The following is an 18,172-nucleotide window of genomic DNA, read 5'->3' as shown; positions in this document are numbered from 1 at the left end:
TAAAATACAGTATTAAATAGTCTAGGGAGGTAATAAGTCCTCATAAAAGTTTAGTATCGCAACAGCAAATTCGACCAAAGTTGAGGTATTTTTCAGATCTTTATCCCTTCAAACGAGCCCCAAAGTAGGAAAAATCAGATTTTACCAATTTTCGTGTGCTATAGTCCATGGATTTTTGGTGATTCACGATTTCGACTTGTTTTTGGTTGAAATTTTTCATGGAACTCCGTTAAGACCTAATTAATGGCGTGAGTTGGTATCGAGGGGCAAACAAACACATTTTCAAGTTCAAACAAACCCCAAAGCAGGAAAAACTAGATTTTATCAATTTTCGTGAGCTATGGTCCATGGATTTTGGTGATTTAGGATTTCGGCTTATTTTTTGCCAAAATTTTCATGGACGTCAAGACCTTATTAATGGCGTGAGTTTGTCCCGAGGGGTAAACGGGCGCATTTTCAAGTTTAAACAATCCCCAAAGTAGGAAAAACCAAATTTTATCGATTTTCGTGTGTTATGTCCATGGATTTATGTGATTCATGATTTCAACTTGTTTTTTGCCAAAAATTTTCATGGACGTCTATTCAGACCTTATTAATGGCGTGAGTTGGTCCATAGGGGCAAACATGCGCATTTTCAAGTTCAAACGATCCCCAAAGAAGGAAAATTATATTTTATTGATTTTCGTGTGCTCTAGTCTATGGATTTTTGGTGATTCAGAATTTCGACTTGTTTTTTACTGAAATTTTTCATGGAAGTCTAGTAAGATCTTATTAATAGCGTAAGTTGGTCACAAGGGCAAACAAACGCATTTTCAAGTTCAAACAAGCCCAAAGCAAGAAAAACCAGATTTTACCAAATTTTTTGTGCTAAGTCCATGAATTTTTGCTTATTTGGGATTACAACTTGTTTTTGGACGAAATTTTTCATGGACATTCATTTAGACATTATTAATGGTGTGAGTTTGTTCCGATGGGTTAACGGGCGCATTTTCAAGTTCAAACGATTCCAAAGCAAGGAAAACTAGATTTTATCAATTTTCGTGTGCTATAATCCATGAATTTTTGATGATTCAGGATTTTGGCTTGCTTTTGGCCGAAATTTTCCATGGACGGTCATAAAGACCTTATTAATTGTGTGAGTTGGTCCAGAGAAGCAAACAGGTGCATTTTCAAGTTCAAACGATCCCCAAAGTAGAAAAAACTAGATTTTACCGATTTTCGTGTGCTATATATAGTCCATGGACTTTTTGTGATTTGGGATTCCGGCTTGTTTTTTGCCAAAATTTTTCATAGAAGTTCGTTAAGACTTTTAGTGGTGTAAATATGTTGTGAGGGTCAAATGTGCGTGTTTTCAAGTTCAAACGATCCCCAAAGTAGGAAAAAACAAATTTTATTAATCCTTGTGTACTATTAGTCCATGGAATTTTGGTAATTCAGGATTTCGGCTTGTTTTTGGACGAAAATTTTCATGTACGTTCGTTAAGACCTTATTAATGGCGTGAGTTGGTCCAAGGGATAAACAAACACATTTTCAAGTTCAAACGAGCCCCAAAGCAGGAAAAAACAGATTTTACCAATTTTAGTGTGTTACAGTCCATGGATTTTTCGTGATTCAGGATCTTGTCTTGTTTTTTGTCATAATTTTTCATGTACTCCCGTTAAAACCTTATCAATGGTGTGAGTTTGTTCGGATAGGCAAACAGACATATTTTCAAGTTCATTCGAGCCCCAAAGCAGGAAAAACCAGATTTTACTGATTTTCGTGTATTATAATCCATGGATTTTTGGTGATTCAGAATTCTGACTTGTTTTTGGCTTAAATTTTTCATGGAAGTCCGTTAAGACCTTATTAATGGCGTGATTTGGTCCCAAAGGGGGAACCCGTGCATTTTCAAGCTCAAACGATCCCCAAAGTAGGAAAATCCAATTTTTTCTAATTTTCGAGTGCAATAGTCCATGAAATTTTGGTGATTCAAGATTCTGGCTTGTTTTTTACTGAAATTTTTCATAAACGTCCATTAAGCCCTTATTAAATGAATGAGTTGGTCTCGAGGGGAAAAAATCGGTGAATTTTCAAGTTCAAACGAGTCCCAAAGCAGAAAAACCCATGTTTTTATTGGTTTTGTGTGCTATAGTCCATGGATTTTTGGTGATTCAGGATTCCAACTTGTTTTTGGCTGAAATTTTCCATGGACATCCGTTAAGACCTTATTAATGGCGTGAGTTAGTCCCAAGGGGCAAACAAGCGCATTTTCAAGCAAGCCCCAAAGTAGGAAAAAATAGGTTTTATTGATTTTCGTGTGATATAGTCCATTGATTTTTGGTGACTTGCGATTTTGACTTATTTTTGGCTAAAAATTTTCATGGACGTCCGTTAAAAATTTACTAATGGCGTGAGTTGGTCTCGAAGGGCAAACTAGGACATTTTAGATTTCAACGAGCCCCAAAGTCGGAAACACCAGATTTTACTGATTTTTTGTGTGCTATTGTCCATAGATTTTTTTTATTCAAGATTTTGGCTTTTTTTGGCCGAATTTTTTAATGGAAGTCTATTAAAACCTTATTAATAGAGTGAGTTAGTCTCGAGGGGAAAACGTGCGCATTTTCAAGTTCAAACGAGTCGAAAAGCAAGAAAATCAAACTTTACTGATTTTCGTGTGTTATAGTCCACGAATTTTTAAAATTCAAGATTTCGGCTTGTTTTTGGCCGAAGGTTTTCATGGAAGTCTATTAAGACCTTATTAATGGAGTGAGTTAGTCCCGAGGGGAAAACAAACGCATTTTCAAGTTCAAACGACCCCCGATTTTCATGTGCTATAGTCTGGAGTTTTGGTGATTCAATATTTTGGGTTATTTTTTGGTCAAAATTTTTAATGAAAATCCGTTAAGACCTTATTTATGGCATGAGTTGGACCCGAGGGGAAACAATGCACATTTGCTAGGTCAAACGAGCCCAAAGCAGGTAAAATCAAATTTTACCAATTTCATGTGCTATAGACCATAAATTTTTGGTAATTCGGGATTCTGGGAGTTGGTCCGTTAAGACCTTATTAATTACGGGAGTTGGTCCCAATTTTTGTGTGCTATATATAGTCCATAAATTTTTTGTGATTCAGGATTTAAGCTTGTTTTTTGCCAAAAATTTTCATGGATGTCCGTTAAGACCTTATTAATAACGTAAGTTTGTCCCGAGGGGCAAACATATGCATTTTTAAGTTCAAACGATCCCCAAAATAGGAAATACCAGATTTTACCGATTTTCGTGTGCTATAGTCCATGATTTTTTGGTTATTCGGGATTCCAGATTATTTTTGGTCAAAATTCTTCATGAAAGTCCGTTAAGACCTCATTAATGGCGTGAGTTGGTCCCAAGGGGTAAGCAGGCGCATTTTCATGTACAAACAAGCCCCAAAGCAGGACAAATATGATTTTACTATTTTTCATATGCTATAGTGCATAGATTTTTGGTGATTCAGGATTCTAGCTTGTTTTTGGCTGAAATATATAATGGAAGTCTGTTAAGACCTTATTTATGGCGTGAGTTGGTCCCGATAGGCAAACAAGTGCATTTTCAAGTTCAAATGAGTCCCAAAGTAGGAAAACCCATATTTCACTTATTTTCTTGTGCTATATCCATGTATTTTTAAAAATTTAGGATTCCGACTTGCTTTGATCGAAATTTTTTAATGGACGTCCGTTAACACCTTATTAATGACGTGAGTTGGTTCCAGGGGGTAAACGGGTGCATTTTCACGTTCAAACGAGCCCAAAGCAAGAAAAACCAGATTTTATCGATCTTCGTGTGCTATAGTCCATGGATTTTTGGTGATTCATGATTCCGACATATTTTTTACAGAATTTTTTCACGGAAGTCCGTTAAGACCTTATTAATGGCATGAGTTGGTCCCGAGGGGTAAATAGGTGCATTTTCAAGTTCAAATGAGCCCCAAAGCAGGAAAAACTAGATTTTACCAATTTTCGTGAGCTATAGTCCATGAATTTTTTGTGATTCAGGATTTTGGTTTTTTTTTTGCCGAAATTTTTCATGAAAGTTCGTTAAGATCTTATTAATGGCGTGAGTTGGGCCCTAGGAGCAAACGGGAGCATTTTCAAGTTAAAATGATCTCCAAAGCAGGAAAAACCAGATTTCACCAATTTTCATGTGCTATAAGTTCATTGATTTTTGATGATTTAGGATTACGGCTTGATTTTTGCCAAAAAATTTCATGGACGTTCGTTCAGACCTTATTAATGGCGTTAGTTGGTCTCGAGTGGAAAACAGACACATTTTTTAGTTTAAATAATCCCCAAATCAGTAAAAACTAGATTTTACCATTTTTTGTGTGCTACAATATATGGAGTTTTGGTGATTTAGGATTTTAGCTTATATTTGGCCGAAATTTTTCATGGAAGTCTGTTAAGAGCTTATTCATGGATTGAGTTTATCCCGAGGGAAAAACAGACGCATTTTAAAGTTTAAACAAACCCTAATGTAGGAAAAACAAGATTTTACCAATTTTCGTGTATAATCCATAGATTTTTGGTGATACGGAATTTTGACTTCTTTTTGGCCAAAAATTTCACGGACGTTTGTTAAGAGCTTATTAATGGCATGAGTTGGTCTCGAGGGGCAAACAGATGCATTTTCAAGTTCAAATGAGCCCCAAAGCAGGAAAAAAAAATATTTCATCGATTTTAGTTGCTATAGTCCATGATTTTTTGGTGATTCAGGATTCTGGCTTGTTTTTTGCTGAAATTTTTCATTGACGTCAGTTAAGACCTTATTAATGGCTTGATTTGGTCCTAAGGGGCAAACATACGTATTTTCAAGATCAAACAAGCCCTAAAGTAGGAAAAACTAGATTTTACCAATTTTTGGTGATTCGGAGTTTTGACTTTTTTTTGGCTGAATATTTTTATGGGAGTCAGTTAAGACTTTATTAATGGCGTGAGTTGGTCCCGAAGGAAAAACAGACACATTTGAAGTTCAAACGATCCCCAAAGCAGGAAAAACCAAATTTTATAGATTTTCGTGTACTATAGTCCATGAATTTTTGGTGATTTGGGATTCTAGATTGTTTTTTGCCCTAATTTTTATGGACGTTCGTTAAGACCTTATTAATGGCGTGAGTTGATCCCGAGGAGCAAACAAACGCATTTTCAAGTTCAAACGAACTCCAAAGAAGGAAAAACCAGTTTTTACTGATTTTCGTGTGCTATAGTCCATGAATTTTTTATAATTCAGGATTCTAACTTGTTTTTTACCGAACTTTTTCATGGACGTCCGTAAAGACCTTATTAATGGCGTGAGTTGGTCTCGAGCGACAAACGAACGCATTTTCAAGTTCAAACAAGCACCAAAGCAAGAAAACCGTATTTTACTGATTTTTTATGTACTATAGTCAATGGATTTTTGGTGATTCGGGATTTCGGCTTATTTTTTGTCGAAATTTTTCATAGAAGTCCGTTAAGACTTTTTTAATGGTGTGAGTTGGTCCCTAGCGGTAAACATGCGCATTTTAAAATTCAAACGAGGCCTAAAGCAGGAAAAACAAGATTTTACCAATTTTTGTGTGTTATAATACATGAATTTTTGGTGATTCGAGATTCCAGCTTGTCTTTGGCCGAAATTTTTCATGGAAGTCTGTTAAGATCTTATTAATGGCGTGAGTTGGTCCAGATGGAAAAATAAGCACATTTTCAAGTTCAAACGAGTTCCAAAGCAGGAAAAACCAAATTTTACCGATTTACTTTGCTATAGTCCATAGATTTTTAGTGATTCAGTATTTCGGCTTATTTTGGTCAAAATTTCATCGACGTCCGTTAAGACCGTATTAATGGCGAGAATTGGTCCCGAGTGCCAAACAGACGTATTTTTAAGTTCAAACAAACCCCAAAGCCAAAAAAAACCATGTTTTACCAATTTTCGTGTGCTATAGACCATTGATTTTTGGTGATCCGGGATTCTGACTTGTTTTCGACCTAAAGTTTTCATGGAAGTATGTTAAAACCTTATTAATGGCATGAGATGGTCCCGAGGGGGAAATAAATGCATTTTCAAGAACAAACCAGCCCCAAAGCAGGAAAAACCAGATTTTATCGATTTTCTTGTGCTAATCGTTGGATTTTTTGTGATTCGGGATTCCGCCTTATTTTTTGCCAAAATTTTACATAGACGTCTGTTAAGACCGTATTAATGATATAAGTTGGTCCCGCTGGACAAACAAGCGTATTTTCAAGTTCAAACAAGCCCAAAGTAGGAAAAATCATATTATACCCATTTTCGTGTGCTATAGTCCATGAATTTTTGGTGATTCAGTATTCTAGCTTATTTTTTGGCTTAAATTTTTCATGGACATCCATTAAGACCTTATTAATGGCGAGAGTTAGTCCCGAGGGGTAAACAGGCGCATTTTCAAGTTTAAACGAGCTCCAAAGCAGGAAAAACCAGATTTTACCGATTTTCGTGTGCTATAGTCCATGGATTTTTTGTGATTCAAGATTCCAGCTTGTTTTTACTGAATTTTTTCATGGATGCCCGTTAACACATTATTAATGGCATGAGTTGGTCCTTAGGGACAAACGGGCTCATTTTCAAGTTCAAACAAGTTTCAAAGTAGGAAAAACCAGATTTTACCGATTTTCGTGTGCTTATAGTCCATGGATTTTTAGTGATTCAGGATTCTGGCTTGTTTTTTATCAAAAATTTTCATTGACGACCGTTAAGACCTTATTATTGGCATGTGTTGGTCACGAGGAAAAAATGGGCGCATTTTCAAGTTCAAACGATCCCAAAGCAGGAAAAACTATATTTTATCGATTTTCATGTGCTATAGTCCATGATTTTTTTGTGATTGAGGATTTCAACTTGTTTTTGGACGAAATTTTTCATAAACGACTGTTAAGACCTTATTAATGGCGTGAGTTGGTCCCGAGGGACAATTTTACACATTTTCAAGTTCAAACGAGCTTCAAAGTAGGAAAAACCATATTTTTTTAATTTTCGTATGGTATAGTCCATGGATATTTTGTGATTCAGAATTCCGGCTTATTTTTGGCCGAAATTTTTCATGGACAACCATTAAAACTTTAATAATGGCATGAGTTGATCCCAAAGGGAAAACATGTGCATTTTCGTATTAAAACGAGCCTTAAAAGTAGAAAAAACCAAAATTTATCTATTTTGGTAAGCTATAGTTCATAAATTTTTGGTGATTCAAGATTCAGGCTTGTTTTTAGCTGAAATTTTTAATGGACTTCCGTTAAGACCTTATTAATGGCGTAAGTTGGTCCCAAGGGGCAAACATGTGCATTTTCAAGTTCAAACGAGTCCAAAAGTAGGAAAAACCAGGTTTTACCGATTTTCGTCTACTATAGTCCATGATTTTTTTGTTATTAGGGATTCTAGATTATTTTTGGTCGAAGTTCTTCATGAAAGTCCGTTAAGACCTCATTAACGGCGTGAGTTGGTCCAGACGGTGAAACAAGCGCATTTTCAAGTACAAACGAGCCCCTAAGCAGGACAAATATGATTATACTGATTTTCATGTGTTATAGTTGATGGATTTTTGGTGATTTAGGATTCTGACTTGTTTTTGACCGAAATTTTTTATGAAAGTATGTTAAGACCTTATTAATGGCATGAGTTGGTCCCAATGGGCAAACGAATGCATTTTCAAGTTCAAACGAGCCCCAAAGCAAGAAAACCTAGATTTCGTCGATTTTCCTTTGCTATATCTATGGATTTTTTGTGATTCGGGATTTCGACTTATTTTCGATCGAAATTTTTTCATGGACGTCGTTAAGACCTTATTAATGGTGTGAGTTGGTCTCGAGGGGCAAACGGGCGCATTTTCAAGTTCAAATGAGCCCCAAAGCTTAAAAAATAGATTTTACCAATCTTCGTGTGCTATAATCTATTGATTTTTGGTGATTCAGGATTTTGACATGTTTTTGGCTGAAAATCTTCATGGAAGTTCGTTAAGACCTTATTAATGGCATGAGTTGGTCTTGAGCGGTAAACTAGTGCATTTTCATGTTCAAACGAGTCTCAAAGCAGGAAAAAACAGATTTTACCTATTTTTGTGTGTTATAGTCTATGTATTTTTAGTGATTCGGGATTCCGGGTTGTTTTTGGCTGAAAATTTTCATGGACGTTTATTAAGACGTTATTAATGGCGTGAGTTGGTCCCGATGGGCATACAGATGTATTTTCAAGTTCAAACAAGCTCCAAAGAAGGAAAATCAGATTTTACCATTTTTCGTGTGTTATAGTCCATGGATTTTTGGTGATTCGAGATTCCAGTTGTTTTTTTCCAAAAATTTCATGGACGTCCGTTATGACCTTATGAATGGCGTGAGTTGGTGCCCAAGGGCAAGCAGGCGCATTTTCAAATTCAAATGAGCCCTAGAGCAGGAAAAAATAGATTTTACTCATTTTCGTGTGCTATAGTCTATGGATTTTTGGTGATTCAGATTCCAGCTTATTTTTGGTCGAAATTTTTCATGGACGTCCGTTATGATCTTATTAATGGAGTGAGTTGGTCCCAATGGGAAAACGGGGAAATTTTCATGTTCAAACGAACCCCAAAGTAGGAAAAATTAGATTTTACTATTTTTCGTGTGCTATAGTCCATAGATTTTTGGTGATTCGGGATTCCGACTTATTTTTGCCAAAATTTTGCATGGAAGTCTGTTAAGACCTTATTAATGGCGTGAGTTGGTTCCGAGGGGCAAATAGACACATTTTCAAATTCAAACAAGCCCTTAAGTAAGAAAAACCATATTTTACTAATTTTTGTGTGCTATAGTCCATGAATTTTTGGTTATTTGGGATTCCACCTTATTTTTGGCTGAAATTTTCCATGGAAGTCCGTTAAGAACTTATTAATGGCGTGAGTTGGTCCCGAGCGGTAAACGAGCGCATTTTCATGTTCAAACGAGCCTCAAAGCAGGAAAATTCAGATTTTACCAATTTTCATGTGCTAGTCTATGAATTTTTGGTGATTTAGGATTCCATCTTGTTTTTGGCCGAAATTTTCCATAGATGTCCGTTAAGACCTTATTAATGGTGTAAGTTGATCCCGAGGGAAAAATTGACTCATTTTCAAGCTCAAACAATCCCAAAGCAGGAAAAACCAGATATTACTCATTTTTGTGTGCTATAGTCCATGGTTTTTGGTGATTTAGGATTTTGGCTTATTTTTTACCAAAATTTTTCATGGTAGTCCGTTAAGACTTTATTAATGGCGTGAGTTGGTCCCGAGGCGAAAACGGACACATTTTCAATTTCAAACGAGCCCAAAGCAGGAAAAACTAGATTTTACTGATTTTAGTGTGCTATAGTCCATGAATTTTTGGTGATTTGAGATTCCGGCTTGTTTTTGGCTAAAATATTTTATGGACGTCCGTTAAGACCGTATTAATGGCGTGAGTTGGTCCCGAGGGGCAAACATGCGCATTTTCAAGTTCAAAAGATCCCCAAAACAGGAAAAACCAGATTTTACCGATTTTTGTGTGCTATAGTCCATGAATTTTTGGTGATTCTGGATTCCTGCTTGTTTTTTGCCGAAATTTTTCATGAAAGTCTGTTATGACCTTATTAATAGTGTGAGTTGGTCCAGTGCAATGTTTAGGGGAGCGCTTGTTTCATTGAAGTGAAACACAATTTAAAAGAAAAAAAACCAAAATAAATAGACAAAATATATAAGCAAAAATTCATATTAAAAAGGGAAAAGGTACAAGTACCCCCTAGACTATGACCGAAATCTCAGAGACACACCTTAACTAAACTAAGGTCCTATTACCCTTGAACTTATTTTTTTTGTAATTTTGTGCACCTTTTTGGCTTACGTGACATCCAAATATCTCCCATGCGCCTCAATTGCGTGGAGTCACGGAGTGTGCCATGTAAGACAAAAGATATACAAAATTACAAAAAAGAAGAAGTTATGGGGGGTAATAGGACTTTAGTTTAGTTAAGGTATGTCTCTGGGATTTCGGTCATAGTCTAGGGGGGTACTTATGCCTTATCCTAATTAAAAAACTAGAAAAAAGTTTCCCTTTAGTTGTCTTATCACAAAACAGACATACAATTGATGTCCTATTGGACTTATTTTTAATCGCGGATAAGATTTAAGAAAACTAATCAACATTATATTTTTATGGAAAAAATTCAACAACATTTTAGTCATTGTTAAGAAACAAAACAATTTAGGCGATGTATGTTATAATCATTGTGAGGAAAAAAAATTCAGCAATATATAATTTAAATAATCAAAGCTAAACAGGGCAAAGGAAAACAGAATAACGAACAAAGTAGAAAAAAGAAGAAAAATCCTAGGCTAGTTGCAGTAGTAAGAAGAACTAGGTAACTCATGCCTCTTCTTATTCTTTAAAATTGACCAGAAAAAATAAAAGTGTTGCTTTTCTCGCTTCACCGCTTCTGGTCGTATCACGCTTCAAGCCCAGAAGCGATCACTTCTTTTCACATGCCTCGCTTCAGCCAGCTGAAGCGTTGAACCCTCGCTTCGCTTCGCTTCACCACTTAAAGCGATAAAGCGCTCGCTTTCCTGAACACTGGTCCAGTGTGCTATAGTTTACTTTTTTCTATTATTTTAAGATTTGTTATTGGATATTCAATTTCCATCATAACCTCTAATAAAAAAAAACATCACAAGAATATCATTTGTAAATGTTTTTTTAAATAAATAATTTTCAAATCTATCTATTCTGTAATATGGACATAGTTTGACAATATAGTTTGACTTCAATAAGCCACAACTATGGAAATAAATTATTTTTTAATATTAATATACAAAAAGGATGGTGGGTCAAGCAATTTCCCAATCAATATGATCAAAATTATAATTTTTATAAAAATTAGGATAACTTATTTCAGATTTTAGCTTTACATAATCTTGTTCCTTTTATTATTAGTTTTGACTTACTATACAGTGGAGTCTACTTCATCCTCATTAGTGTTTCTATAATGATTTCCAGAAATTTCTTCTTTTTACTACTAATAATTTCGTATTGGACTCAATTAATTTGAATTCGCATTTAATAGAATTTATTTTAAAAAAATTATTAAATATTTCTCAAAGAAATAGTGAATAATAGTAATTGATATTTATTGTGAATAATAGTAACAGTTAATAACAATAGTGTTCGATAATAGTAATTAACAATATAAATAAATTATTATCAGTTATGATTAGTGATTATTGTAATAATGATTGTAAATAATTTTGTTGTGATAATGATTATAAATTACATTAGTGGTGTAAATAAATAAATGCAGTAATTGATGATAATCCTGAGGATGATAATATTTAATAATATTGAAAAATAATTATTAAGGTGTAGTTGATGATGAATGATAAGGGCGATACGATAATAGTTAGCGGTGAAAATAGATGAGGTAGTGTTAGATGTCATCTTAATCATTCAAATTTATTCAGATCTACTAAGTAATCGTGAAATAAAAATAGAATGTGCTTAATAATTGTTTTGTTTTACTATTGCAAATTGCAATATTTCTTTTTTCGTGTTGTCTCATTCATTACTTCATCAAATTCGTTATCATGTATGTTGTTCAATGTACTCTATTTTTTTATTTATTAATTAAAGTACTTGACCTACTTTTCTCAATAATAAAAAATTAAAGTGTGTAAATATTGCTTAAGAAAGAGATGATCTTGTGGTACAATCCTACCAAATCATGTGGTCTGGTTTGTATATATTTAAAAATAAAATTCTAGATAAAGGGATCGATTTAAAATTTAAATTTAATAGAAATTAATTTTAAATTTTTTAATATTGGATGCCTTGAATTTCTAAAATTATTATTATGATAAGAATAAAAGAAATTAACTATAAATTTCATTGTTGTTCTGTTGCAAAATCATTCATAGCTAATAATTTTTTCATATATATAATATGTCACTAAATAAAATTAGTGATCGATACAAATTTTATAATGACAACTCAATATAGCGTATAAATAAAATTAGTTCGTCAGAAAATTGATTTGAATACTTTTTACATATATATTTAAATTCTATATTAAATTCTCGTTATAAAGCTTGCCTCCGCCACTGAGAATATATATATTTTTTAAAAAAGTATTTTTCCTTTTTCTTGTGGTCCTATCGTCCTAGTGTTCTAAACACGGATTATTGGCCCTTAAGAGTGGGTTTTTTTTAAAGCTTTAGGTGAAACTTAGTGTGGAATATTAGTGCCTAATTAACCTTTAATCTATGAAAAAGAATTTCAATAAAAAATTACAATATATTATAAAGGACTTTCCTAATGGTTAGCAAGTGCTCTACTGTCATAGTCCCATCTTTTAGGGAAAAAAATAAAAGTAATATAGACAAACAGTACATACTCTATCCAGACTAAAATTTCAATCGCCGATTGCGGTGAAATGATAAGAATTTTCTTATTCATAATTAGAAAGTTTAGATTTAATTTTTTGGAATAGAAATTAAATTTCGTAAGAAGTGTTAAAACTTTACACATAAATCTTTTATCATATAAATTCATATTAATCAAATCAGTCTAACTTTTAGACGAATTATTTTTAAAAAAATAACAAAACTTAATCACCATCTAAACAAAGTTGTCTTATCAAAGAAGAGAGCCACGATAAGCTCAAGTCATTCGAAATTAATGAAATTCGTATCCTAATAAGTCATGGTATCCTAGTTTTAGACTGACTTTTTTTTTATGGTTAAATGTGTGAGTCTAGTCAAATTGAATGTAATATTATATATTATTAAATAAAAATGACATTTTTTAACGATCTTTATCTAAGTTTTGAACTTATACATATATATTGTGAATTTCGATTTATCTAAAAGAATGAAATTTGAAATACTAGGATCAATTGTATTTTCTCAACAATCTACACCTTGTACAATTATGTACTTAATAAATATTTTACTTTCTATTTCTCATTTACCAAAATCTCCCCCACACACAAAACAAAAAATGAATTAATATTAAATGTTTGAGTGATCCTACATTGATCTTTTCTTACAAAACAAATTATAAGTAGGCAGTTTTGTCGGCAAGTTGGCTTATCAATAAGACCCTACTAGCAAAATCAAGAATAGTGTAGAAAAAGAAAGAACTTTTAAAGTTTTATGCACGGACATTATAAATAATTTATATATAATTAATATAATTTAATTTACTATGATATATTATTATTTTCTACTTTTTAAGTATCTTATTAGAATTAATATACAAATTTTATTTTTTTTCGGAAGTGTAATCGTAATTTTAATTTTATCAATTCTGAATTTAAAAATAACAATTTGAAATAGTAAATATTTTCTTCTAAATTTGATATTCATTCATAATAAATAATTATTTTTTAAATCGTATCTAACCTTCTAACTCTGTTTATATATACACCATTAATAATTTAAAAAATCACAAAGTAATTTTTTTAATTTTTTTAAAAAAATTATTATATTTTGCCAAACTCATATTTTAACTTCTAGATCCACCCTATATACACTTGCAACAAAGAAAAACTCACAAAGTAAAAGTCCTCAAAAGCAAAGCACCCATATAAACTTTACATGATAACTACAAGCACTAGCAATTCCACCACCAATAAAAGAAACTATTCTATCAACTTGTCCCAATATTTCTAAAACAACTCTTAAAAAAAAAAACTCCATTAATAACCTAACCAAAAAAAAAAAAACACTTCACCCCTTTATATATATAATCATGTGGAGGTTATTAGTATCAATAAGGCAAAATTTACAAAATATGGGAAAAAGTCCAAGAGTAGCTGATGAAAATATGACAAATATTTGTAGAGGTGAAAATAATAGATCAACAAGGCAACATAATTGGACCGGGTTTTCGATCATTTGTGGCGTTTTTCGTGCTCCATTAGCCTTATTTTCATGCTTAAATCATCCTCGACTCAATGGAACGGATGGAGTTTGGGTTTCTGGTGAATTTTCACAAATTTCTGAAATGAATCATCTTATGGTTAGTGATAGTATGCGTTATGCAATATTGATGTGAAGAAAAAAAAAAGATTATGGTAAGAAATGAAATGAAATTTTTAGTTATGATGAGACTTTTTTTTTTTTTGGTTTGTGTTTTTGGGTATTTTTTTTTTCATATATGTTGATGTACGAGAAGTTTTGGATTTGTTATTTTTCCTGAGGAAATCTAGGGTTTGTATATGTGTTACTTCCTCGATTTTATTTTATACGATAATGTTTGATTTGATAGAGAATTTTAGAGAGAATTTTCTTGGAATTTGCGGGCTTAAATATGACATGGTATTTTTGTGATTATATATAAAAAAAAATACGTATATATCCAATTGAGTTTGGACATAATCCATCGAAAATATACTTGTTGAAAATCTCAAAACGAAATTGACCGTGGGAAATTCATAATAAGGGTTATTGATGTTTTAGTATGTTATTAATTTAAAATTTATGATCTTAAATATATTATATTTTTATAATTATATATACTAAAAACATGTAACTTTTGATTGTGTTTTAATTTAATTCACCGGACATATGCTTGTCAGAAGTAGCTAGGTAGAACTATTTTGTTTGTTCTTTTGTAAATTATTTTGAACTGAAGTTTGTAAGTGAAAAATAATATGGATAATAGAGTGAATAATGGTCATGAAGTTGAAAATTTTAATTTTAATTTTTTATTCTGGTTAATGCTTATGTATAGAGAAAATGGCAAAAATGGTTTTGAGCGTAGGCTTAAATAGTTTCTTACATAAGCATTGGATAATTTAAATAGTTAACACTTTTAATGTCGTCAAATACTTTTATAGAATTTTATCCGTTAAATTTACTGAAAACTATGAAAAGAAAAAAAAGAAATTAACGAAAACTCACTTTTAGAGTACATTTTTGGTAGTTTTTGTAATTTTTTAATATATATTTCAAGAGTCTTATGCAATTTGCCGAGAGGTAATTTATAGAATTTTTATATATTTTTAGTGTCTAATACATTTTTTTTCTGTTGAATATTTTAGGATTTGATAGGATTGTTTTGGTGTTTACGACTAAATTTGTTTCCTATTTTTATTGTCAAATCTAATGAATATAAATTATTAAATATTTGACGGAGACTAAAAATGTTAATTTTTATCAAATTTAAAAGATCAAAATTGTTGATTGTGTACTTAAGAAACTATTTAGAACCTAATCTCGAACATAAAGGGACCATTTTTGACATTTTCTTCTTATGTGTACCTAATTATTCCTTTGTTAAAAGTGCTTCTTCATATACATTTATTTTCCTTTTTAACTTATTTTCTTTTGATGTTTGTGTACCTGATCTTGTCCTTAGCTTATATAATACAGATCTTAGATTAAGAATATTTTATCTAAACGGCTAGCTTAATTAATTAGTTTGATGTGACATACCTATCAATTCTCTAAGTGCTTTATATAATAAAATAATAATAAAAAATATAAAGCTCATGAATTAAATTTTCAAGTTGGGCCAAATATATATGACATAACTTATTGATGAAGGAGGCTCGGATAAATTTCTTTTCGATATCCCTAGTTCCACCAATGGTAACGTGTTCAATTGTACCATTACTATAAAATCTATGTGAAAATCATTAAAGAAATTTCAAATATTAATTATAAATCGATGATTATAAAAATGTAATAAGTTCAACGATTTAAATATTCAACTCATAAAAAATATAATGGCAGGTGTTTTCTAATGCATAGGTGCTTTCTGGATTCATTTAAATTAAAAATATATATGCAACTTTAGTTTCATTTAATTTACTCTAAAAAAATAAAGTAGATTGAACTAATGATAAATTCCAATTATATGGAACTTGAGAATCTTAATTACTTTTTGTCATTTCATTTTCTAATGTCTTTAGAAAAACAAAAAGAATACTCATTTCATTTGAAAACAAGGGTAAAACATTTACTCCATAAATCCAGAATAAACCTTAACATTGAAATGTTTTTGGTTTTTTTATCGGGTGCTTGATATTTGCATTGAGACTCGATTACGTTTGGATTCACGTATTTCAAGATCCATTTGTGAGGGTACCACTTCCAATAAAAAAAAATTCCATTCTCAAGAATTCAAACCTAATATATTGATTAAGAATGGAGGAATCTCAACTATTCCATCACAACAAATATCGGTCTTTAACATTGAGATAAGTACATAGGCCATGCAAATAACAATATCATAATACCTTGTGATCCCTTTGAATTTAGCATCGTTAATTTAATATATAATTGAACTATTTTGTCCTAACTATCCTCTTGAATGTTGATATGACAAAGAGCGTGATTACACTCTTTAGACCTGTGAGAATAAAAAATAATAAAAATATGCCAATGTTAATTCGACAAAAAATAATAAATGAAAGGAGAACATATACTTGAGGTATATTTAATTTACTTTTTAAAGTTTGGAAAACCAAACAAATTGTTACAAGTAATTGTTTGATAGATAGATATTATTCTTTGTATTAATAATAATTATTCTTTGTATAATGACTGAGTTGACCTTACATGTGATTCTTAGAATTTTTTTAGAATATGAGTTGATAAAGCACCCAATTAATTCCTTGGCTCTTAGAGAGAACAATCATTGCTAATATTATGTGGTCCTAGAAAGAATTCCTTTTTTTCACTCAAAATGCTACGCTTTTATTTTCCACTATTGCATACTTTTATGAAGGAAAAAAAAGTGTTACTATCACACATGGTAATGGAAAATCATTTCTATTTATTGGTAATACTAAAAAGCATGGAGGTCTAGGAATCAATACCCTTATTTAGTCTTATATATATTCATGGTTTTTCCTCGAAACAACTTTTATTAAAATACAGTGTTTTGGAATTGTTTGATAGGATATATAGAATAATACTGAATATGATATATTAATAATGTTGGAAATAGTAATGCTAGCACTATTTTTTATCGACTATTTTGTTTGTTATATAATATCAATGAATATGATGTATTAGAATAAAAATATTATTGAATAGAATGTATTAGAAAAGAAATAATTACTATTGATATTGTTAATGCCATAATTTACTATATATAAGAAAAATATTGGTAGTCAACAGTGATACATAAATGGAAAACACTACCAAACAAAAAGTTAAACAATATCAAAGCTAATACCAATATTATTTTCTCTAATACTTTCTATCAAACATGGAGTAATGATCAATGAAAGGATTGCAATATAATACATTACTATGTTCATTATATTATATATAAATACATGCGATTGGGTATACAAAAGAAATTATTGAAATTAATACAAACGAGTTTCAATTCTATCTTTTTTTATGGTTCAATATGATACTAAATCGACGATGATGGAGAAATTGCGAGATGGTGGCCATGTAGAGAACTTGTTAGTGTGACGCCCTATTGTTATTAGTAAAACTTACATAAATGACTATAGTTTTAGGGTTATTAGATTGAAATAGCTATAAGTATCATATTTAAAAAAAATAGCTACAGTTTGAGTTTAAAAATAGCTAAATTCCATAAATATTTCATTTTTTTTAATACAAAAATACATTCAAAATTAACTCCCACTAAATGAGGTCAGTTAATGTAACTGACAAGGCTATTTTCCAGCCCTTAAACCCACTAATTTGACACTTTAAAAAATGTAGCTGACCTATAAGGTATAGGATTCTGATCAGTTTAAAATTGAAAATATGTTCCTTCGTTCCTTTTCATTTCACGCCAAAAGCAAAAAAACAATTCCATGGCTACTATCATAGTTTTGATTCGGCATTTCGGAAAATGGAGCGAAGAGAATTGCTATGTAGAATATAGCATTGACGGGATAGTGTTGAAGGAATATGCTTCGTATTCTGATTTAGTTGATTTGATTTCGATACAATTGAACGTCGATCTTACAAAAAAGTGTATGAAAATCAAATACACTGTCGAAGGTAACGACACACCTATGGAAATACGTAACGACATGGGTGTGCGCGTATATGTTCAGTTGAAAAAGATCAACACTCAATTTGGAGTATATCCCTTATGTGTAAGTATTTTCGATATTGATATAGTATATTCTGATTCTGGAGAAACTTCTATTGAAGGTGATGTGTTGCAACTTGAATACAATCAAGAATTAATT

The 18,172-nt window shown here is 31.6% G+C and overlaps 3 protein-coding genes across 5 annotated transcripts in view; 1 reads left to right on the top strand and 2 right to left on the bottom strand.

The window, feature by feature from the left end:
- Positions 1–18,172, bottom strand: part of LOC125824494 (preprotein translocase subunit SCY1, chloroplastic) — a 390,387-nt gene that overhangs the window by 171,792 nt on the left and 200,423 nt on the right. The window lies entirely within an intron of this gene.
- LOC125824507 (xylose isomerase) overlaps positions 1–18,172 on the bottom strand; it is a 470,700-nt gene that overhangs the window by 318,623 nt on the left and 133,905 nt on the right. The window lies entirely within an intron of this gene.
- On the top strand, positions 13,717–14,170 carry LOC125824556 (uncharacterized). Its single transcript, XM_049503958.1, has one exon. The coding sequence runs from the start codon at positions 13,750–13,752 to the stop codon at positions 14,053–14,055; it is 306 nt and encodes a 101-aa protein (XP_049359915.1). The 5' UTR covers positions 13,717–13,749; the 3' UTR covers positions 14,056–14,170.

This window comes from Solanum verrucosum, unplaced genomic scaffold (genome assembly GCF_900185275.1).
Source record: "Solanum verrucosum unplaced genomic scaffold, falcon-dt-bn FXZP01000022.1, whole genome shotgun sequence".
Taxonomy (NCBI): Eukaryota; Viridiplantae; Streptophyta; class Magnoliopsida; order Solanales; family Solanaceae; genus Solanum; species Solanum verrucosum.
The sequence above is the reverse complement of the archived record's forward strand: the minus strand, read 5'-3'. Positions and strand labels throughout refer to the sequence as shown.